At 45.7% G+C, this 23,616-nt stretch overlaps 1 protein-coding gene across 1 annotated transcript; it reads right to left on the bottom strand.

Annotated features, from left to right (window-relative positions):
• Positions 1–817: 817 nt before the first annotated feature.
• On the bottom strand, positions 818–13,340 carry DIPK1C (divergent protein kinase domain 1C). The gene is made up of 4 exons (XM_075024288.1): positions 13,059–13,340; positions 6,783–7,460; positions 2,817–2,981; positions 818–2,124 (listed from the first exon to the last, which is right to left on the bottom strand). The coding sequence occupies exons 1-4, from the start codon at positions 13,242–13,244 to the stop codon at positions 1,909–1,911; spliced, it is 1,245 nt and encodes a 414-aa protein (XP_074880389.1). The 5' UTR covers positions 13,245–13,340; the 3' UTR covers positions 818–1,908.
• Between the last annotated feature and the right edge of the window lie 10,276 nt (positions 13,341–23,616).

Below are 23,616 nucleotides of genomic sequence, written 5' to 3'. Positions count from 1 at the left end.
CATGTTTTCACAAAGTGGGCCATATTTTTTACTTCACTTTTCCTATTTCTTCTTTGCCTCTTTTTCCTTATCCTCTCTCTACCCGATGCTTTATCTGTCCCCAGCCCTTTATCATAATCTGTTTCTATCCTTAATTATTTTCTCCTCTATCAATTTCACAACTTTGCAACAGGGCTTGTTCTGAATTTGGGGTTCTTCTGGTTCTGCTTTGCCTTCCTGCTTTTGCAAAGGATGATCTTAAAGTAGTGAAATATTGCCTGTCTCCCTGGTTAGAGGAGAAGCACAGACTGAGCACAACTTTACCAGCCAGCAGCTCCTAAGCTGTAGCTCTGGCTTAGCAGCAGCTTCTCTTCAGTACAGCCCCAGGCAAGGCAGCCGACCTTGCCCTCGCTGTGAGCTTCTTGAGGGCTTGCATGATTTTTAAAATTATGGTAGTTTATTGCAAGAAATAGAAAAAAAACTAGCACTAGTCTGAAAATTTGAGCTAGTTTTGGATAAGTGTCAGGGTGTCCTAAGCAGCTCACATTTTTCTGGTCACAGGCAGTCTTTGACATCACTTTAAAGAACCACTCCAGAAATTGGAAGTTTATGTATAATTAGTGCTCAAGGGCTTCAGGGCTGTCATATGGCTGAGGGGTACAAAGACAAAAAAGATTAGGTACTGTTATGTGTCTCACATCCACAAACCAGTATTGTCAGTCTTAATATTGAAGAGTCGTCCTGAGCTGAGGGGCTGTCACAGGCTGTCGTTTTTTTCTGTTTGTGGAGTTTTTAATGTCTTCATGCCAAAACCATCTCAGGGGTATATTGCCCAGTATTGGACCAAAACACATGCAGTGTCTTCTGAACCTGTGTGTTAGATTCTCCAGCCACAGCTACACACACTTGAAAAGCAAAGTTAATGATTTGAAGTTAATCTAGGGATCTTTATTTATGTAACTGATGCAAGATAATGAATTCTTACAAAAAAATTCCTTTTGTTCGTTAAAAAAATACTGTGTAAGAAAACACCAGGTCTGGATATTTTTCTGTTCAGTGCAAGCGACAGACTGTTGGCATTCCTGGGTAATTCTGCTCTCTGGCAAAGGAGTGCTTCTTATCAAGTGCTCTGATGTACAAGTGCCTGAGGGCTTGTTCACATGGCAAAATTCAGTGGCATTATTCATACCGCTCCGCTGCAGAATATGAGTGCCCACATGGGAACTCAACAAGGGTATCATTATTTTGCTCTAGAAAAGTCCTAAGTACCTTCATACAGTTTCTCACCAGAAAGTTAGCCGTGGCACAGGTAATGCAACACACCAGAGAAAATGCATTTGGGGACATCAGAAAGGACTGCTTTGTATAAAAGAAACTTTTCGTTTCTGTGACAATACATTTCCCTATTTGAGATTGTTTTTTTCACACAGAGCACTCTGTCCCTACTTTAAAAAACTTATTCTACAGAGAAATTAAAACAAACACCATTCATGTACTTGTCCACACCCCCCCACCCACTGCTTTGATTATTGATACTAGTTTTGCTGCACTTACTTACACTTTTCTTCTGTAAATGCATTCTCACTGTGAGCACTGCACTCAGATGCTATCTGAGCAGTGACTACAGCTCTTGGTAAGCAAACGATGTGCTGACTGCTGATGGAGAGGGCTAGCGCTAGCTCAGGAAAATAAGCAAGAACAGAATCCAGGTGATGTAAAACAATTTCACACTTGAAAGGATATTAACAGGAGGTGCTGCACCCGCAGCCATGAATTTCATTTGCATAGGAGAAAAACAATCTCTGTGCTGTAAATGTGATACAAGGGGTAGGAGAGATGGAAGAGAGAGAAAGAAAACACAGACCGTTTCATACACAGCATCCCTTAGCAGTGGCTGGGATGCGGCCCTTGCAGTTCTGCCTTTTGTGTCTACTCTGCCCTTTGCAGCTCTCGCTGAGTGACCCGAAGCAGGTGGTACAGCTCGGAGAGAGATTTCAGAGTCCTCTGGTGCCCGGCAGCGTCCACGTGCCCCGGCTCGGCGCACTCCTGCACAGCCTTCTGCAGCTGCAGCTGCAGGGGCAGGGAAACCAACGGTCCTCTGAGATTCGGGGAAAACCAGCGACGGAATATTTTGTCACAGATCACCTGAGGAAAGGGAAAAGAGCAGACTGTTGTCTTTCAGGAGCCACAACTAACGCCCTGCTGCTTCACTGGGACTGTAGCAAAATGTCATCCGAATCCAAAACGCCCCCCCTCCAGCCATTCAAAGAGGAAGGTACAGAAGAGGAGCACCCACAAAGGCTCTGCTCTACACCCTTCTTCTCAGACTGCTCTTGCACCTTCTGCTTAACAAGCGGTGAGGGTGAGGGGGGTGGGAGAAGCAGGCAAAGGGCTGCCAAGCTGCAGTGATGCCCCCCCAGAGCCCCTCTGCGGCGTTAGTGCCTCCCACCAGACGCGGGGTGAGCTGGAAGACACCGCACCCCGGGGCCGAGAGCCCCACGGACTCCTCTCTCCGCTACATCTGCATGGACAGCCACGACTTTGCCATTAGTGGAGACGGTAACGCTAATCCCCTTCTCCTACGTCCTTCGCTCTCCTATCATCAGAGGCATTGGGCAAACAGCTATACCACGAAAACACGGCAAATAAACACCAGTGAATATAAAGATCTGTTTGCGTGCCCCCAGACGGGATTTCTGAACGGGGCTGGCACTTAACGTGGCCACATTTAAAAACCTGACTGTCTTCATCTCACAGACTTCTAGTACATACCGTGCATTTTATAGTCAATGTGATTTTAAAAGAAATGGATGCATAAAGCAGCTGTGTCTACTCACTTGCAAGTTGTTGTTGGCTCTCTGTGCTCCACATTTTCTGATTTTCAGATTGCATTTTGAAAAGCAATCAAAAAAATTACAGTCTTCGTCTCCTGTGCAGTTCTGTTCGAGGATGTCCCTCATTTTGGGTTCAAAAAAGGCCATATCCACATCGATGGCCACCACCTGTGGATGAAAACAACCCATGAGAACTGGCACAGCACAGCCTGCGGGACACGGCTGAGCCAGCGTTCTTTGCTGCTCGCTTTTGGAAATGCTGTGCTGAGAGCATCTGCCAGCAGGGAACTGGAATCACAATGAAAGGGCTTTATTTCGCTTAACTGAGCTGCAGTAGTCTTATGAATACCACTTTTTAAATGAAAACAGCCAATGCTTACAACACCAGGAAAGGGAAAACTATCTGTGGGCAGTATGTGTCCCTGGGGCCAACTGGACTGATTTGCCTTAAACTGGAACTATCTAACTTGACGATTGATCTACTTGTCATTGCAGCTTATGCAGATGGCACCTCTACCTTTTAATTTTATGATGGTGCAAAATTATCCACAGGCCAGACGGTATGATTTCAAATTCACCATTCAGACTAAACCCCTGACTTTATCATTGTGGAGAGGAGCAGTGGGATGCACAGCTCCTGCAAACCTGCCATTGCATTCCATGGGTTTGCATCTGTTCAGCTGTAGAAAGAGATCCCTAAAGCTGTTGAAAGTTGGGACTGGCTTTGCCTGGTCCTGTTTGCGATCGTTTGACTCATTTATTGCGCACAGTTCTTGTTCTGCTTGTCCAGAAATACAGTCTATAACAGAGTCCAGCCAGACGTTGGTCTCAGCAGAAAAAGCGAGGACTGAAGGGATCAATCCATTTTCTCGCCCTGACACAAAGCTTGCAAAATAGTGAATACGCAGCCCAAAGAGGTCTGCATTGCTGCTGCCCGTGCTAGGTTTGAGTCCATTCTGGGAGTGAAGGGCTGTAGTCCCAGTTTCTGCCAGTGTCACTCCACCCATGAACACTTCACTTCTTAAAAAAAAAATCACAGTAACAAACAGGGAAAGGAAGGAAGCCAGTAATGGGATGGCAATGAGACAAACTGTGGGTGACCCCAGTGAACGCAGCCTGCCTTCAGCACGATGGATCAATCAGAGCTGCGCTTAACACTTGGCAGTCAGGGTCAGAGACGCTCCCTTGCAGCAGCTGACACACGTTTTTATGGAGGGAAATGTCTGGGACCTGGGCAAAGCAGAGTTACTTGGGCTCAAACGATAGCCTCATTTTTAAGATTCGACCTCCCAAATAACAGGGGAAGCTGAACTGTGTGGCTGGAGCAGCAGCTGGATCAACCCCAGGAACTAAAGATGTCTGGTCTGGTAGAAGGCCAAATAAACCTTCCACAGGCAAAAGAAAGAACACAGTCCAATCTTCATTTTATTCTACTCCTTTTTCCCCAGGGAAAAATCGTAGAGAGATGAGGCATAGCTAAAAAAATCAAGTATTTCGAAGCTTCTTGGAGAGCTTGATAACGATGACGTAGCCTAAGGAATTTCACACGTTTGGACAGGCAGGTTTTTTCCTTTTCTTCTTTACTTCCTTAAGCTTTCTGCAATTTTGCTGTTCGCTTCTTTGGAGGAGAGACAGTAAAAGCGGTGCAGGGCTTCCTCAGTCCTGGGGTCACTGCATCAGCTCCCAGGTGGGGTCTCTGCCAGCACCGAGCACCTTTGTCAATCTGATCAATTGCTGCGCTAGGAAAAACCGCCCTCGCTCCCAAACGTGCGGCTGCCAAAGGGCTCAGCGGTTTCACTGACGTTCATCTGTTACAAAAATGTGTGGGCATCCAGCCAGACCCTGTGAAGATAGATCTGGGTGATGCTCTACCTATAATCAGCTACATTTTGGTGGGGTTTGTTATGATTATAATTGATGATGAAGGCCTAAGGAAATGCAGGAAGGACCCAGCTTGGCTCCTGACCTGATTTAAAGTCATATTTAAGGTGCTGTAATCTTTCTAGTTGTCTCCGAGGTGCTGGTAAAAGAGGAAGGTCTCCAAGAGCCCTATATATTCACCCAGACCTCCTTCCAACTCTGCACCTTCTGTAGCTCCATGGCAGCTTAAAATTCCGCTGGATGATCTACCAGGCAGTGATCTCTCCCCTCCGTGCTACAGGAATAGCACATGAAGGCTGGAGTGATGGCTGGAGGCTTATCCCCACCATTTCAAAACAATCTTCAAAGTAGAACTATTGCACTCCAGGCACATTTCTTTGGGCATTAGCAGTCTCACTACTGGGATGAGGAACAGTGGTACTATTATGGATGTTTATTATTATCCTATACAGAGCACAAGAAACAAGCAAGTGAAAAAATTGCTTAAAACAAACACAAGGGACAAAGAGGAGGCTGCCTTGCTGTGTCCCTGTTCTGTAACTAGTTGGTAAAAACCCCTAGGGTTTCTGCTTCTCACTTTCCTTCCTTCTTCACTAATCAGAAGCTCCCTCTGTCGTATGTCTCCTCCCTGCAGCTTTCTGACCGCGTGTATCTCCTGTCTTCCAGCCCAGTGGGGTGATAACAGGTGATACCAACGAGCTGTAAGTAATGGACAACTGGGAGAGCCATATGTGGGCAACTCACTTTTTTTTTTTTTTTTTAATGAATTCTCCAAGAAAATACTAAATTAGAGCACTTTCCTATACCAGAAGGTGACTGCTGTCTCTTTAGACCCCAGAAATCACGGGAAGATCCTGGAGAAGCAAGCCTCACCAAAAGGAATCGTAAGGGAAGACACATCCAGTATTCCCTCTCTTTTCCTAAACTAAATATCTTTTCCTGCAAGTAGGCAGTAAAACAGATGCTCTGGTGTGCGCTCAGCCACATGCAGTCACAGCCCTGCGTAACTGAAGAAGATGGGCAAAGCCTGCCTTGAGGAATCCCTGCCGTACCACACTTTGCCTAAGTACTGGTACGCTTGTTTTAGCTTCTTGCTGTAGCTCCTCACCCATTCCTTGTTCAGCTGCTATACTGCACCTGAATAAACAATGGGAGGGAAGGGAAGGGTGAAGGGGAAGCACTCTAATTGCTCTTAATGGCTATATGCTTAGGCAATTTTTGTCTAGTGCTCTGAGATGCGAGTGTTATATTAACACTCGGCGAGTACTGAAAATAGCATTAAAGTCCCTGAAAATGCTTTATAATCACTCAGAGTGCAGAAACTCCACTGATATCACTGCAAATTGCGAGCCTGGTTCAAACACATACTCACTGCGCGGTGCTTCCAGTCGGTACACACAATTCCCACAAAACCAGTGGAATTTCTGTCCATAGAATGAACGCAAGATACATGTAGCAATGTGGTGCTGAGCTACATCACTACTTAGAAAAAATGCATAGCTATGCAGGTCTAAGTTACGGCTGTACAATGAAAAGGCAAAGAGTAACAGTACCAGGGAGTTTCATGTCGCTGTCCTTGGATCATTTCCAGACCAGATAAGCTGAACACTAAAGCACAAATGTGCGTGTTTGGAAGTGGGGAGTTCCCCTTGTGTCAGGCCAAAGAACTCAGCCTTAGCTTTCAAATTCAAGCAGTTTCTCCTTTCAGCATCACTACCAAAAATAGCTGCCGTGACTCAAATTACAGCTCCGTTTATAGCTTTTGAGATGTTCTTGCCTTCAGGAGGTATCCCTCACCATATCCAAGGGACCCTGTCAGTACCGGTGCCTTTAAGGACATGAAACAACTCAGAACTAAGCAAGCAGTTCTCAAAACAAGCAGCAGGATTTACTGCTTTGAAACGTGGCTGCACATATTACAAAGACGAAAAGCAGTAGAGAATCTCCCCCGTCACTTGTAAATGCATTGTTTTTGCAAAAACTTGGCCAAAAGCTGTACGAGGAGGGAAGTGTCATTTTTACACAGCCACTTTCAGACTAGAATTTGACCTCAAATTGCTGCAACACGACCGCAAAGACCCAACTTACCGTGAGATCATGCCTGATAGCGAAGTTTTCTGGTTTGATGTCACACAGGTGAAGTCGGTGAGAGAAATCGTTGTCAAAATGCTGCACCATGTCGAGAAAGCTGAGTGCAATGTCAATGATGGCTCTCACCCTGCTTCTGTGGCCAGCAAGGGAGGGACCGACCACGTTTTCCAAGGGAAAAAGAGTTTTGTGCCAGGCATGTCCAGCTGTGAGATACTCCACAGCATAAAAGTGTCCACAAGAGCCAATAATTCGTAGCACGTGTTTGCTGAAGTCCTGCAGCAAACTGAAGTAGATATATTCTTCCTGCTGGAGCAAGGACCACATGCTGGCCACCTGTGCTTTCCAACGTGGTCCCTTCTTCCTTGTCCACAGAGGCCCCATGGAATTGTTAGACAGTTCTAGCCCCAGGACATTTTTGACCTCCAAGGCTACCATTAGCAGAAGCTCTGTTTCAGGAATATCCTGTGTTTCCACCTCCTCTAGCATACTGAGATGCTGGTAGCTGGAGAAGATTTCCTTTTTGGATTTCAGGATGATGGGCTGGCCTCTCCAGTCAGCCTGGATGACCTTCTTACCTCTGTCATAGTAAAGGCAGTGTTTGTACACCAGCTTCTGTGCCACACACAGGTCTTCACAGAGGTCACCAGTCAGGGCTCCGCTGCTGTAGTCAAGACACTGGAGTGAAAGAGCAGAATATTTGTAGCAGGACCATACACCCGTGGACCAATTATCAAGAATCAGCAATAGCCCTAAGCTCAATAGTCTTGCAGCAGTCGTGGTACCACAAGCACACACCTTCCGCAGCTGTTGGGTTATTCAATGGTTTTTCAGAAGTCTCTAGAGACCTTTTACTAGGGTGAATCTTGCTTCAAAACAGGGATTCGTGGGATGGTAAAGGACAGGCTTTTGGCGGGGCAAGGAAATGGACTAGATAACCTGTTACTCTTAAGTTCTTGCCCCATATGAATTCAGTGAGACAAGCTTTGAACACCATTGGCTGTGCTATGTGAGATTCTGGGCTGGGCCACTTTAAGGCACAGGAGATAACTTCCAGTGCAATTCAGGCCGTCTCTGGAAGGTTCGGGGCAGCATAACTTAGACATCCCCACTTAAACTGTAGGAAAATCCACGGGTAGCTGGATTGCTGGGACCTTCCGCAGCCATGCGTGTTTCAACCTCGCACTCAACATGCCCTGGATGAAGCTGTAAGGACGTCCTTCTGCACTACCAGGAAACACAGAGGTTGTGCTCAAGGCCTCTTAGACCAAGAACTTTCAGAATTTTCAAATATATAAATGCTGTAGGACAAAATTATGTTTCCAGGTTTTATAGGTACTTAGCAGAAGTGACATTCTAATATGAATTAAATACTTATTTTTTTTAAATTGGAAAAAAATCAGCCCATGGAAACATGGGAACTGCTGCTTGATAGGTAAGTGGTCACTGCAAATTCATACAAGAACTGCAAGGATTCCCTCACCAGTCCTTCCTTCAATCCATAATTGTTTCCATACCATAATTTTCAAAAGTGTAGGCAGTCAATATATTCCTACGGGCATTCAGAAGTGCAGCTGCAGGGACTGCTTTGGGCGAATCAGTAGAGGGGATGGTCAGAGGTCTCTGGTGAAAGGGGAATAGACTGTGGTGGTGTAGAAAGCCAAACATCTGGGAGGCGGCTTGACAGTGTCAGCCGCCTTTGTTGCTTTCTGGCATTTGAACCTTCACTTAAACCAGTTGGCAGCTCCCCCTGCGTGTGGAGGACTTGCAACGGCTGCCTGACCCCCACCTCACTTGTGACTTGCTGTTACACACACAAGAAACATGATCATAAAATTCAAGTGATGTATTTTCTTAGGACAGTCTCTGTGTTGTGCACCAGAGGGATATGTTCTGATGCCAGGCAACATTCAGAGCCCAACCTTAAACAACACACTGGGGAGTGGGTGGGGGATGAAGTCCAAAATCCAGGAATGGTGATAAATTGACTGAAACGGCTCACTGAGGGCAGTTCAGACAGGCATAAAATTTATTTATACTCTGATGTTCTCACAGCCCCAATGAGAACGTTCAATACCAGCACGGAGAGCCAGGTAGGCAAACTCTGAATGTCCTGACTCTGAGTCCAGGGTGGTGCGCATGAGTGAAACACACACATCTGCATCCACATCCACATCAGGATGGTCAAGCAGACTCAGTGGGCTGTCCACAGACTTCAGAGCACACAGATCAATGTCCTTGCTTTTGAAAATCTACCCCTATGAATGCAATACAAATTTATTTTCCTTTTTTAAGTAGGAAGTGTAATTTTCTCAACAGAAGTAGTTTAGCAGTTCTTACCATCTGGAACTCTAAGCGATTTTAGAAAGAAGATTACAAATGGAAGGAATTTGGGGGGTTTTGTTTGGAGTGCAAGCATAATCACTTTTTAAATCATTGCTCTTCTATTGAGAAGACCACAATCTAACTCTTCTTCTACTACAGTGAGAGAATATAGGACTTAGTTCTCTAACTGGGGCCACATGGTTGAACACTTGCCCATGGACAATTTTACTGTGGTCCATCAAGTTCACTCTTAAAGGGTCTGTATGCATGGACCTCTTGCATCTAGAAGAACACATGCCCAGAGGACCTGCAGTCAAACATGTGAACATGCAGTTTATTTTCTTGTGTTGCCATCACGTCATTCTTAATGGCATTAATGAGGAAAAGTAGTTGTGGAAAAAATAGTCTCACTTACATTTCCCAGACATAGGAGATGAGTCATTTTTGAACCTGGCTGCTGTTTAGGACTTGTCCGCTATTCCAGTTGAGCCCATAAATCTTTGATTATTAACCTAGTATCTGACAAACAGTCTCAGAATCTGATTCTTCTTACACTGAACTTGCGTGGTGTTTTGCAAACGAGGATCTGTGAAACAGGACTTGACCAAGGAGTTCCTGGTCTCACAGTGATGAAACACAGATCAGCCTTCCAGAAGTAACATTCTCTGCTGGTCACCAATCCAAGCAAGAATTTCAAAAAGGCTTCCTCAAATAAGCAATCAAGAAGTATGAACAATTTTCAAGCTGTCTCTCTTTACTCACAGAAGGCAGTGAGCCGTGAGTCACTCAATGGCTTTAAAATTCTCCTCAGATTCCCGTTCATTATAACCTAGAAGGTCAGCAAAGACTGACTGCACCTTCATGCCCTCACTAACCCCCCCCCCCCATTATTCCAACCTTTAGTGTTTTATGCCATAAGCATAGTACACTAAGTAAGCGTAGCTCCCCAGCCCTCCCACTTTAATCCTTATTTTTTCAGCCCCCGGATGATTTGTGTGTTTTTATTCCCTCCCTGTTTCTTCTCTCCATTTTCCCCTCCACCAGCCTTAGAAGGACAGACATCAGAACTGCATGCTGTTGTCCAGTGCCGCAAAGACAGCCAACAGCCCTTCCCTAATTCTCTTTTTTGGAGACATTCAGGGATTGTATCGCCCTTTTAGGCACAGTCTGCACTGGTAGTTCATGTTGAAGCAATTATTTGACCCCTACGTCCTTTCCAAAGTCATACAGTTTTACAAGACACTCTTCCATCCTATTGACACAGCTTGTACTCCTGTGTACACCCCAGTGTACTATCTTGCATTTTACTGTATCAAAACACATTTTGGTGGACTGAAAACATTTAATCAGGTGATTCAGATTACCCTGCCATGAAAAGATGGTCTATTTATTATTTTCCAACCCAGGAACCTTTGCACTAACTGCAGACTTCGCCATACAAGATTTTATATCATCACGATGACTGCTGGTAAAAAGAAGAATCAATTCCCCAAAGAAATCTTCCAGAAAGGGTCCTCCACACTGCCATCCCTGTCTTAATGACCGCATTTTGAGATCTGTCGATGAGACAGTTTTAAATCTACCTAATGAGCACCCTTTAAATGCTACTAAGTGCCAGATTTTTTAAACTTAAATATGAAAGTGATACTAAGCCAAAAGCCTTACAGAAAAGCAGCTATACTACACAGAAATGCAAACACAAGCATGGTCTGGGCTCACTCAACTGTTTCTGTTTAAAATTGGCTACATAATTTTTATTATCCTTAGTACACTTATCAAGATAAGTTAAAAAAGCTGGGGTTAAATTCCTGTAAAAGTTTAAATTAACATAAACCCCACTAAGGATTTATATAAATTTAAATAACTTACTGTATCACCATCACTTTTGTGTAGATCAGGCCTGAGACTGAGTCCTGCCTTGTTATCAAGTACTTCTCCTCTGTAAATGCAATACTCAGCAAGGTTTTGGAAGGCATCAAAATTAATTGATTTCTCCAGAGAAAAGAGAAATTGATTGCTATGATTTAGTGTGTTCAGTGTAAATGAAGATAAGACACGTGTTAGGGAAGAGTAAGTGGGTTTTTTGAGAGTTAAAATTGGTCTCTTCAAAATGTCCAGTGCTACTTCAGCCTTCCCAGTGCAGTACACATCTGCACAGATGCATATTTTGCTCAGAAGAAGGAAATAAGCCTTCAGAAATACCACTCGCAAGGGTATACAACCGTGCAGTTTTCACCCACTGGCTTAAAATAGCTCATCTTATCTCCTACTGAAAATATGACAGACGACTAGTAAAACAGTTTTCCTCGGAAGTCAAATTTTGCTCAATAAAAGCCGTGAGACTCAAGCTATAAGATTATTTGTTTCGTAGATCAATTGCACTTTTTCACAGAACTCATGCCATGCTCCAAAGATGAATAAAGACTTATTTCAGGGCTGATGAAGACAAACTCATTTTCTAATCGTTCCACTAGAAGGACGATCCCTTTCTAACTTCATTCGGGACAACTGTCGCTTACAAACCTTAACGACACTCCTGAAGACTCACCTACAGAAACAGAGGAGCACAGCGATCTCAGCTACCCTTCCGCTGGAAGGAGGCTCTGAATCTGAGCTATGCCCCAGTGACAGAGACAACTTTCCGACCTTGTGCCGGAAATCTGATCCCCGCCTGAGCTTTTGAAGTCATGCCTAACGCTCTCCAAACTGAAGAACAGCGACAAGTCTCTGTCCGTTCACACATCCAAGTGTGATGGTAAGGGCCTGGACCTCCCCGAGCTCGGTGGCTCCTTGCACCTCCAGACCCCTCTGCTCTTCCCAGCCACGTAAGGAGCAGGCAGGAGTCACTCCTTCAGCTTCAATCCCGAGCCCAGCTGTCCTTCAAGCTGACTGCTGGGGTGAAGAAACTGGATCTTGCTGCCATTAGAACCACGCTGTCAGCACCGCTGCCTAGGGCTTCTCTTCCTTTATTGGACAGAATTTAGGGAAAATCTATGATCAGTTTTTGCTTGCTGCCGTGACAGGTCATTTAATTTCCATCAGGATTCCTCCCTTCCCACCTAACCATTGGCACTACAAATCCCTCAGTCAAGAAACAGAACTGAACTCAAAGCATTAACCCATGCTGCTCCTCTTCTCAAGTGTTTCCTACACAATTCTAAGCCTGTTTCCTTCTCTTCTTTTTTCTCTTTTCTTCTTCTTTTTTTTCTTTTTTTCCATGGAGATTTTAATGAATATTTGCAAATCCTTTCTGGAACTTTGAATAACTACATCTTAAATGCCAACCCCCCGCCAGACGTAAAGGAGGGTTACAAGCTGCCCGACATTTCTGAAAGACGACTTTTGCACAAACACCTTTTCGGCTCCATAAAAATAAAATAAAAAAAAAACAAACAAACCCCCAAAACCCAAACCCAAACCACAAAGCCGGCAGGAAGGTTCCCCCCCCCAACCTCTTCGGAGTACTTGCCCTTCCCAAAGCCCCCGGGGCAGCGCACACACCCCCCCGCCCCCCCCCCCCACCTCGCTGCCTGCACCTGCCCTCGCCCCGGGAAGGGAAGGGAAAAGGGAAGGGAAAAGGGAATAAGGGACAAGGGAAGAAGGGAAAAGAAGGGAAAAGGGAAGAAGGGAAAAGGGAAGAAGGGAAAAGGGAAGAAGGGAAAAGAAGGGAAAAGAAGGGAAAAGGGAAGAAGGGAAAAGAAGGGAAAAGGGAAGAAGGGAAAAGAAGGGAAAAGGGAAGAAGGGAAAAGAGAAGAAGGGAAAAGGGAAGAAGGGAAAGGGAAGGAGGCAGCCGCTCGCCCGCCGGCCAGGGCGCACCGGGGACGCGCCGGGGATGCGGCACCTCCTGCGGGACGGAGCCGGGCAGGAGCTCGGCTCGGGGCAGCCCCGGGGGACTCGCCAGCCCCCGGGGGGATGCCCACTCCCCTGCCCGCGTCCCGCGGGGACACGTACCAGCCTCGCCAGGATCCGGCGGCTCTTCTCGTCGGTGCAGCGCTCGGAGAAGACGCTCCTGTGGAGGAGGAAGAGCAAGGCGCTCACCACCAGCCAGCAGGCAGCCCAGAGGAGGAGGAGGAGCAGCAGGGTGCAGCGCCGCCAGATTTTGAGCCGCAGCCGCTTGAAGCCCGGGATGCCCCTCATCGTGGCGTCCGGGCTGCCTCCGGGACGCCGTTTCAGCCGCTGCCGTCCCCAACCAGCGGCGGCCGGGGGCTCCCCGTTCCCCCACTCCCACGCCGGTCCCGCTCCCCGCCGGCGCCCATCGCCAAACGCCCCCGCCGCCGGGCTGCCCGCCGCCGCCGCCCCGCTCCCGCCCCCTCCCCGGGCCGGTGCTGCCCTCCCGGAGCCCGGAGCGCCCCTTTTTGAATTGAAGCCACGTAGTTCCGCCGGCTTTTGTCCGCTCTCCCCGGTGCCAAGCGGCCCCTGCAGTCCCTTGGCGGCTTCAACACCCCCCACCCCACCACCCCCCCGCTCCAATCTCTGTTCCCCGCTGAGTTTCTCACCCGAGAATAAAAACGAGGGGGATTGGGGGGGGGGGGGGGACACGACGACACCCTTTGAAAGAGGCAGCCTGGAGACGGATGGTTCCTCCTGGCGAAAGCTTCGCCCCCCCCCCCCCCGTCAAATGGGGGGGAGAAGGAAAAAAGAAAAAAAAGAAAAAAAAAAGTTGTTTATTCTTCTTCAGTTTTATCCACCCGGGGCTAGAGGAGGAAGGGAGAGAAGCGACTCCCGTGCCCGTTCCCTAACGCCGAGCCCCCCCACGCTGGGTCCCCCCCGTGCTGACCCTCCAGCAGCTTCCCCAGCCTCCCCCGGCCGCCCCCTGCCCCGGCCGCGGGGGTGCGGGGCTGGCCGGCCCCTGCCCGGCTCCCCCCGTGTCCCGGCTCCCTCGGGAGAAGGCCAGCGGAGCGGCCCCACTGGTGGCACTGCCGAACCAGGGCAGGCTGGACTGGGGGCAAGGGTGCCGGTGGTGGTGGTGGGGATGTAAATCACCCCCCCTGCCCCGTGGCAGAGAGAGCGTCTGTGGCTACGTGGAGGGGTCAGCTCCGTGCGACGGCCTCTAATATATTTGACTTGGTTCTCGTCTCGGAGGGGTCAAAGACCCAGATGTTTGTTCCTGTGCAGAGAGCAAGATCCTGGCACCCTTTCCTCAGGCCAGGTGCAGATGCTCGCTGTCCCCGTTTAGACCACCACGTTCACTTTTTTCCTCCCTTGACTCCCGCTTACTCGATAGCATCTCGCCATCACGGTTTATCAATGGGAAAATTCATATTTGAAAGTACAGCCCAATGTAATAACGGTACCTGATTCAGGTTTACTGCCAGCTGTTATGAAGAAGGACCAGAAACATTTTCTTTGCCTCGTATGGATGGTTACTTCAGGCTGCTTGATAGCCCATAGCAGGAAGATGAATTGCAGTTAATGAAACCACTCGGAAGGTAAATTATTTACCCAAATGAGTCAGAATAGCAGAATCTGGCCCATGGATGGAGCACTGCAGAATAATTCAATAGACTTATTTTAATGTGCATCTTGTCTAAGTTGCTCTGGTGCATATTTTGTTAGTAAATGAATTAATGTTAAAAAGGGAAAGTTCACTGTTGGAGAGCTGGGTTCAGGGATATATGTCCAACTTAATGAAAAATATCTTCCCGTACAAGTCGTTAAAAAGAAAGATGTGTCTATTGACACAATCGAATTTTACCTCTCAGAACAGCGAGGGGTGCAGCAAACTTGCTGCTAGCCACACCTTTTGTATGGTTAGCACAGTTCTCCCCTACATGGCAGAACAGGGCTTGAAACGCAGCTTCTAAGTAGATGGCAGACTATGGCAGAAAAGAAAATGGAAAGATAAAAATATCGCTGAAAATACTACAGCTTTCTAGAGACTGGCAGTGGGGAGGGGGGATGCAAGAAAAGCAAAACCACTTTCATCTCCAAAGAGTCTCAGAAGCGGAATCATTATCACTAGCCACATCTTCTATCGTTAATGTGTTTTGCTTTCTCTCTCTCTCTCCGCCGTCTCATTTCTTCGCCTGCAGAGGCTGTCTTTGGCCATCTTTTTTTTATTTACTTATCCCCCCCCTGGTCCTTTTACGGAGAGGAAGCTTCCCTTTGAGGCACTGGCTATAGAGTCTGTTTCTTGGGAACACAGCAAGCAGGAAAGACCGACAGGGCAACTAGGAACTGAAAAGTTTTGATCCTATTTCTCAGTCTGATACGAAATACTTTCAAGAGCTGTCCCTCACCAGTTTTGGATTTCATTTGGAAATTTCTTGGACAAGAAGTGAGGAAGGGCAAGAGGGAGAGCTGCTTAGCCATTCCTCTGTAGGGAGTACCAGCCAGGCTTGAACACAGCCAACCATCACCAGCTGCTGCTCCCACCACGGAGGAAAAACTGGAGATCTGCCATACCGATGTCTGGAATAATCCTGAGATGGAGGGAAATGTGCCCCACATGGAAGAGGGGCGTAGATGGTGCGGGAAACTCAAGCATCAGAATATCTCCCTACCGCTCGGTCCTAAGCTGTCTGGGTAATAGTTTAGGCATTACCAAAACTATATGCGTTTTACACTTTATTTTTTCAAGTCTGGATCTTGACTTCCCTGTGTGTTGGCATTCTCCAAAGGATGTTATGTATTATTATTTCATGTCCGTGAAATTCTGTATATGTATCATTTGTGTTTTAACGGTAGTTCTGAAAAGAAATCTTAATTACCCCTGACTTTGAGCTAGGAACAAAGTATGGAGACTTCAGATCTGGTTGGGTGTCGTGGCTGAGCTCCTCTAATTGCTACTGAAAGACACAAGCATGTTCCCTGCTCCTCCTCCACCGTCACCTCCCTGTTTTCCTCTTGGTCTTGCCTGCCTAGTCCAGCCCCTTCCCCCAGTAAAGTTTCCTCAACTCACTAACAGGGCAGAAAACTGCAAAGCTGTTCTTTGCTGAGATTATTTTCAGGCAGGTTAGGGAGTCCCGAGGATGCCGCCAGGCACACCGGTAGAGCCGTTGCAGGGAAGCGCGTTGCAGGGCCAGGTGCTCCGGGATGCTGGAGGCAGAGCGGTCCCGCTGGCTCAGCTCTGTTACGTGGCTGCACCGTAAGGATGCAATGAGATATTTATTACAGAGAAGGTGATCTAAATGGAAACGCTTGCTGAAAGGAACAGTCCCGTCCCTGTTTTCACCCCAGCCGTACGCTGCCACTGCTTCCTCGGCAGCTGGGTCGGGGCAGTAAGCCCAGCAGGCAGCACCTGTAGGTTTCCGAGTGCGCTTTTCATTTCTTCCCAACGTACCAGCTAAAATTCATTGGATTTTGGGGTGTGTAAGAAGCCCGCATCCTTCTCTTTGGTTTGGGAACAGCTGCTACACAGAGCAAGTGCAATTCTACCTTTAACATACAGGTGTCTGTTGCTTTGGAATTATGGAATAAGAAGAAATAGACTAAGAGAATAATCATAGTTTTTAATATAGTTTCCCTAGAGTTTTTAATAGTTTTAATAAAAAAATAAAAGTACAGGGTGAAAGGAACCTAATGAAGCAAATGCAAGTTGCGTGACACTCACACTAGACTGTTTACCAGTTTCATTTTATGGTAAATCCCACAGGAGGTATTTGCAGGGAATAAAGCCCTGTATTCCCAAAAGATTTTGATACAGCTTTCAGACAGGGGAAAGGGTTTGTATCAAGTTGTTCAGTCTCTGCACTTCCACATATCCCACTGACTTTAGTGGGAGTGAAACGTTGGACTAGTCTGGTAAATATATGTCTGTGTGTACACATACCTTCTTCATGTATGTATACATACACACATATACATAGACATCTTCAGAACAGATCAGGAATTGACTTGGAAAGCTTGGATTCAGGAAAAGATAAAAGCCTAGGTGCTTTAGGATCAGTGGGGTTAGCCTTTAGTAACGATCTGTTGCTAGCTGCAAAATTCAAAGGTAGTTTTAGATTTCCCTAAACTTCAAGGTTCTTCAGACTAAGAGTTCTTCAGACTAAGTCAGCCCGAGGAGCTGCTGAGCCCACACTTCTCTCACTGCCTCCAGACACAAACCGCGTTGCACAGGCTCAAGTTGTGTTAGGCTGTTAGTCCTGATTTTCCTAATTACTTAGTTCTTTGTGAGAGTTTAAAAGAAAAAAAATAAATCAGCCATTAAGAACTACCTTGGCACTCAAGTTAATGAAATGTAAAACTGGTTCATTAGGAATTATTGTTCTGTTTGATTGATTTCATCACCTTCTGTCATTAGCACGAGGTTGTCCATGGAAATAGGGTACGTTTCTGGCTAATCTTCCACAGGGCACACATGACTCTCCTATTTTCCTGCTAGAAGCTCAGGAAACTTTCAAGTGCTGTTCAAATCTACTTTGAAAATATATTTTAATGTATAAATATTTCTTTCTGATTTCCTGTGGCAAAGTTGAGTTACTGAAAAACATCACAAGGTTTGACATAGGTTTGAACATGTCCTTTAGGCAGTGAAATTCCCCTGCAGAGTACTGAGTCTACCAAAGGAATCCAAATGTATTTTCTCATTTATGCCATTAATCAAAAAGAATATGTTGCAAACTACTCACAGAAGTTTTATTGCACCAGCGTGCAGTGAGTTTATTGGGTCACATTGCAAACCAGAAGCAGAAAAATGGCACAATATAAAATACAGAGTATAGCTTTGTGGACAAGGGAAAAGCCTAGAGTAATTCACTGATTTAAACAAGGGAAAGTGTTTAGACTGAAAAAGCTTTCCCATGTATATATAGAATAAAGAATTTGTAATATATTTTGCCCTGTTTGCTTTTTACTTGCAGCAGATATTTCTTAGGCATAGTTGCTAGTGAAAGCCAAATATATTTATTTTCTTCTTCCCTTTTACCACTTTCTAGATTCCACACTGAAAATTTTAATTGTCCCGCTCTTCTCATATATCCCCTTCTATATGATCTCTTTATTAATCTCATGCCTATTTTCCCTCTCCTCTGGAAACAGTATCATCTGGAGAAGCCAGTGAGATACCTTGGCAATGACTGTGGCAGACTGCAATTTACTTGTAATTCTTAGGATTAGATGGAAGAATCAAGATGTAAAAATGTTTTGGAATTTTTGTCCACATATCAAAAGCCATGCCTGACACAGCACTGCCTGTTGCTTCTCTGCTACATTCTTTGTCTATTTGTGCTACCATTCACCAACAGGAAAAAATAGCTTAATTAGCTCTAAGATGAAGCTTAATCAGTTTATAAGTGGAATTCTCTTTGCCTGGGATTGGAGTCAGTAACTTGAGAACAATTTTTCTAGCCTAGGAGGATGCTCTCCAATGGAATCTGCTGCTGTGTGGCACATTGTACGGCTGTCCACAGTGTGTGAAAGGGGGAACAAAGAAGGAAAAATGCTGCAATTCTTTTCCAGTCTTTCTGTATGCAGTTTCTATTCTTTGCACCAAGTTCAGGCCAAGTGATCTCATTATGCCAATACTGAATCTGGCTCTTTGCAGCCTCCCTTTATGAGTGTCTGAAGCAATTCCAGAAATATTTTGAAGTTGCACTAAGGTTATATAGAAAGAAAAAAAACCCCACCATCTAATAAGCTAATTCCCCGTGGCCTCTTGCATTGTGCTGTTATTTACATGAGTGATCTAAAGTCATTTAAACTGGCAGGTTATTTTACACAATATACATATGGCATTCACAGGGCTGTGATCATTTAGGTATGTGGTAGGTCAAAAGAGTCAGAGGGTTAAGTGTCATCTTTTCTAGTCCAATGACTAGATTATACATTCCACTGTATGAAGAAGACGTTTCAATGGCTGCTACTGTCAGAAAAGTTACCATGTTGTGATATAGATTAAAATCAGTCCAGCACTACGGCTGCAGACTTTCTGAAATGAGTTTACGTTAGGAATTTGCACGAGGCTGATTTTAAATTTCTTTCACTGGCAAGAGTGGTCTAGGATAGCCAAGGCCCACCCACTTGCATCTTCTTATGCCATAGATTTTAAAGTGCAGCCCAGCTGTTTCCAGAGGTCTGCGTGCTCTCTATTACTAGAAGAGAAATGGAAAGCAAGTAACTGATTCCTGGAGATGGGAAAGGGCATCTCCATTGTAGGCACAAGTGACCACCAAGTGGATACTATCGATATTGCACATGAACGGTTTTGTAAATTATAAATAGACCTTCCAGGGAGAATCTGTGCTGCTCTTCTCCATTCACATAAGGAAATCTGAATTTATAGCATTCTTCTGATGGTTTTGCTTTGTTCTTTTGGCTCAAGGGCTGTGTACTGTAGTACTCTATGTTAAAAAATCAAATTAAACATAGCCATCACATATGACAGATCACAGCTCATTTACAAGTGAGTACGTCCATTTCTTGATTTCTCTTCTAAAAATCCGTATCAGAAATAGAAAAAAAAAAAGGATTTAGATGGAGTGTGGATGACTTTCAGTACCAGCTCTGTACAACTTAATTACTTTCAGTTATTTCCTTGAAGCTGTTCTGTGCAGTTTCTTTGTGAATAATGAATGGCTGGGCATGGCGCAAACTGCAAAACGATCCATTAGTGAAATTCAATTTTCTATCACTCTTTGCAAGTCATTAGCTTTCCTTTAGGTAATGTTAGTTTGCACACATGCAATGTTGTATGACACTTGTTTAGGGAAGAGTAGAGAATTTAGTTGCTGTACTGCTTACAACAAATTGCTCATAATTACACCCAGGTTAAATACCTATTAGTGCGAGTGACTCCCCTGTGTTACTCTTGAGCAAGAAATCTGCATGTGGGATCCTGTCCAGCTGCTGTATGGTGTTCCTCCTCTCACACAGAAGCATCCTCCAGGAACCTGACTGGTTTTGCTGGCCCGACCTATTTCTGAAGGGGTCACTGGTACACAGGCTTCAATAGCCAACGTAACAAACAAGGAGAGCCACGGAGCTGCCTCCTGCTACGAGCGGAGTTGTCTGTGGTTGAGAAGCCTCAGAAGCGGATTTCCATAGCTTCTCCCACAGGCACAATCTTTGTACCCTACTTGCAATGCACTTCCTCGCACAAAAAGAACAGAGAGGTAGAGGAGAATTTGCTTCTCATCAAAGCCAAGCTGGTGTGTTCGGTTTACTCGGTAGACGGGTCTTTCAGGGGATGTAACATTCCTCTCTGTCTCTTCCTATGCTATTTTTAAAATCTGGCATTGAGTCAGCTCTTCCTACTAGGCCACACTGGGTTTTGTGAGCTGTCTTTTGATGAGAAGCTAAATTGACTGAGAAATACTTTATAAGGCAGTAACGTATCTTTTGAACAAACTGAATTTGTTATAGGCTGGAGCCAATGGTCACTGCAGTTAGCGGGAGTCATCCCATGGTCTTCAGCTGGCTTTGGCAGTATCAGCATCTTTCAGCTTTAAGGACGTGTGATTACAAAAACCCCCACTTAAGTGAGCTACCCAGTTGTCCCTAGCTACACTTGTGCAATGGATAATCAAAACTTCAACCTTTTTCTTAAAAGCAGAACTTCACAAAAGCTTGAAAAATGCCTTTGTGTAATGAAGCTTTTGCTCCAGAACTTCTCATAATTAAATTGGCATTACTTTCCTTATTTCTTTCTGAAGTGACGTGCTGCCATCCTTTTCCTGCCTTCTGTTTTCTGCCATTTGTCTTCAGTACAAACCTATTTTCTTCCCTACTTACATTTTTTCAGTTTTCCTTATTCTTCAATGATTTCCCCTTTCTATCCTTCTTAGCCCTTAATTATCTACCACCAAGGGGATGTGTCAGCCATCTCTCTCCTCAGAAGACTTTGTGCGTTGTCGAAGGAGTCCCTCCTCCACATCCTTAGCTGCTTCTGAAAAAGAAGAGGCCTTAGTACTGACCCAGCATCAGTAGATTTACATTTGATTTACACTAAGGTACTTAAAAGAAGGAATACACAGAGATGCCATTATTAGACAATATTTAATATTCCTTAGTTTTGCGACGCCTTGTTTCTTGCATAAAACTAAATTGTGTTTTCAGGCCGTGCTGTACAGATGCACACACATATGTTCTTACCAAAAGAATTCATAGCAAGTCTTCCAAAATGAAAAACAAGGATTGCATTATTCTGGATGTGATCCTCAGTCCGGGAAGAGGGGAGATCCATCAAAGGATGGGGAGAGGAACCACGGTGAAACCACAACAGACACTGAAGTGCAGTCCTGCAGAGCTGCAACCCTGGAGGAAAATTCCAGCTGGGGAAGCACTTAAGCTGCATTTCATTGAGGAGAGCGTGCAGTGCTGGCCAAGTCTCTTTAATATTTCTCCTTCACTTTGGCAAATCAACAACTTATAAAAGACCGAAATAAAGTCTCCCAACACTCCAAAGTATATTCAAGGGGAAATTGAAAATGACATCTACTCACGCACACGGCATGTTCCATGTGCTTTCAGCGTGGATAAAGTGGGCATGGTGTTGGGATGAAACGTTGGGATGAAATTCAGGGTAGTCAATATTAAGTTGCAAAAGGGTAAAGGTTTTGGCATTTGGGCTCTGTGGTCATTCCAAAGAAAAGTGCTGGACCGAAGCAGTCTCCAAGGGCTGTGGTTCTCATTTGCAGTCAGACCGCATCCAGCCGGGCTATTGACCCTTTGCTTGCCTGTCTATTACACTTGCTTGTTACATGGCACACATCCCACTGTTCCCATTTGAACCATTGCCTTGTCATATTAATGCAGAGTATCAGGACAAGCAGGCAGAAGCTCAGAGTGCTTTAGTGACTCTTAGGCAGAAGAACAGACGTTGAACAAAGGGATGTAGGTGCATTTTTTTACTCCTTTTAGAGCACTGGCCCAGCTGGACTAACACTTCAGCAAACGAGGAATCATTTGGCATGCCCATTCAATGACTTTCCAAGACACGTTGGCTGCGCAGTTTGTGAGCCAGTCCTCCACGGTGCTGGAGACGAACAATGTACTAACAGCCCCTCCCACCGTTCTGTCATCTGTGCCTCAAAATCAGAAAAGGGAACAGTACCTGCCCTCCCTGAGCCCAGGATCCCCAAAATAGAAAGACTACCTGTTCCTGGGCAACGTTAGGGCAGTGCAATGGGGAGTATGCTGCCAAAAGCACATTGATATTTGGAAAATCTGCACATTAAATTTAGAAGAGTTTCTTTTTGTCTGGCTCTCTGCCACTCTCTCTGAGTTGAGACGGTCTCTCCAGCCCTCTAGACAGGTTAGCCAGTCTTCAGGTTTATTTTGGGCTCCTAACAGTGACATTTCCAACATGTCACTGCTGCATCCTGACAAGAGGACATGGAAAACACAGATTGCAATATAGTGTACAGACTCAGCAAACTAGCACTTACAGGGAGGGGCAAAGCCACCTTGTATAAAGCCAGGAGAAAAGTAGTGAAGAGTTATCCAGCAGTGCACAGCAAGACCCTTGTATTCTACTTTACGCTCTCATGGTTTGCAGATAAATCTATCGCCTAAGATGAGAGACTTCAAGATCTATGGTGTCCCGAATTGCCTTAGTTAAGCAACTAATGACTACTGATGGCTTAGAGTAATCAAGTTTTGGTACTTTGTGAAGACACTGGAGGACCTGAAATTGCAACAAGCTTCTGACTGTGTTTTTTAGCAGGAAAGTTACAACCTTATTGATACAGGGGCTACCAAAGTTGCAGAAAGGTTTGACGCATCAACCACTAAGCCAGGAGACTGGGGACAAGGAAGAGGTTTCTAGGAATCACTGGGGAAGGAGAAGAACCCTGAGCATCCTGGGCATCCTGAGCATCCAGTGCAGCATCGCAGGGCACAGAGCAGAGCTCCTCAAGCTTGTGCTAACCAAGCCAGAAAGTCAACAGCAGCACAGAGCCACCCTGCTGTAGTGCTGTGCTCAGGCAGGCTCATCTGTCTTCTGCACAGTGGCCCAACCCTCTGGGGTCTCCTGGGGGATCAACGCAGATGTCTCTGTTCCGAGTTGGATTGGATGGAGCCGTGGGGCGATACGTTCTCCGAGAATATAAAGCCTCCACTTGCCAGGCTCAGTACAGTGAGAGGACACTGGAGATGATGAAAGGAGCAGCCAGTAAATGGTGGGGCAGAAGAAGGGAAGGAGCAGAGAGAGGGAGAAGGGTCCTTTAGTATTTATTATTACTTGGGCTGCTGACCCACACAGGCCCCATTTCATACTGGTGCCCCATTACGGAAGGATGGGAAGAAGGATCACAGAACCACGGCTGTAGGCTTAGATTCAGTTCTTGTTTCAGTTGCAGCATTCCTGTGGGTCCACGCCTTTGTCCACAACAGCAAAAGCTGAGTGCGTAGTCCGATGTAGGGACATGGTGCACTCCAGCAGGATTCTGACCAGAGGCTGGGGCACACAGGCACCCCACACTGTGCTCTCTCATGTAAACCTCAACATTTTCGACACAGGTTAAGTGTAATCTGCCCTGTACTTTGATTAATTACCTATTAAAAAAGAAAACTATTTCTTTTGTTGGAGGAAGCTTGTGAGGATCAGACTCATTAATTAGGATATGGC

The sequence above is a fragment of the Buteo buteo genome, chromosome 3 (assembly GCF_964188355.1).
Source record: "Buteo buteo chromosome 3, bButBut1.hap1.1, whole genome shotgun sequence".
Classification (NCBI taxonomy): Eukaryota; Metazoa; Chordata; class Aves; order Accipitriformes; family Accipitridae; genus Buteo; species Buteo buteo.
This window is presented reverse-complemented; position numbering and strand designations above follow the sequence as displayed.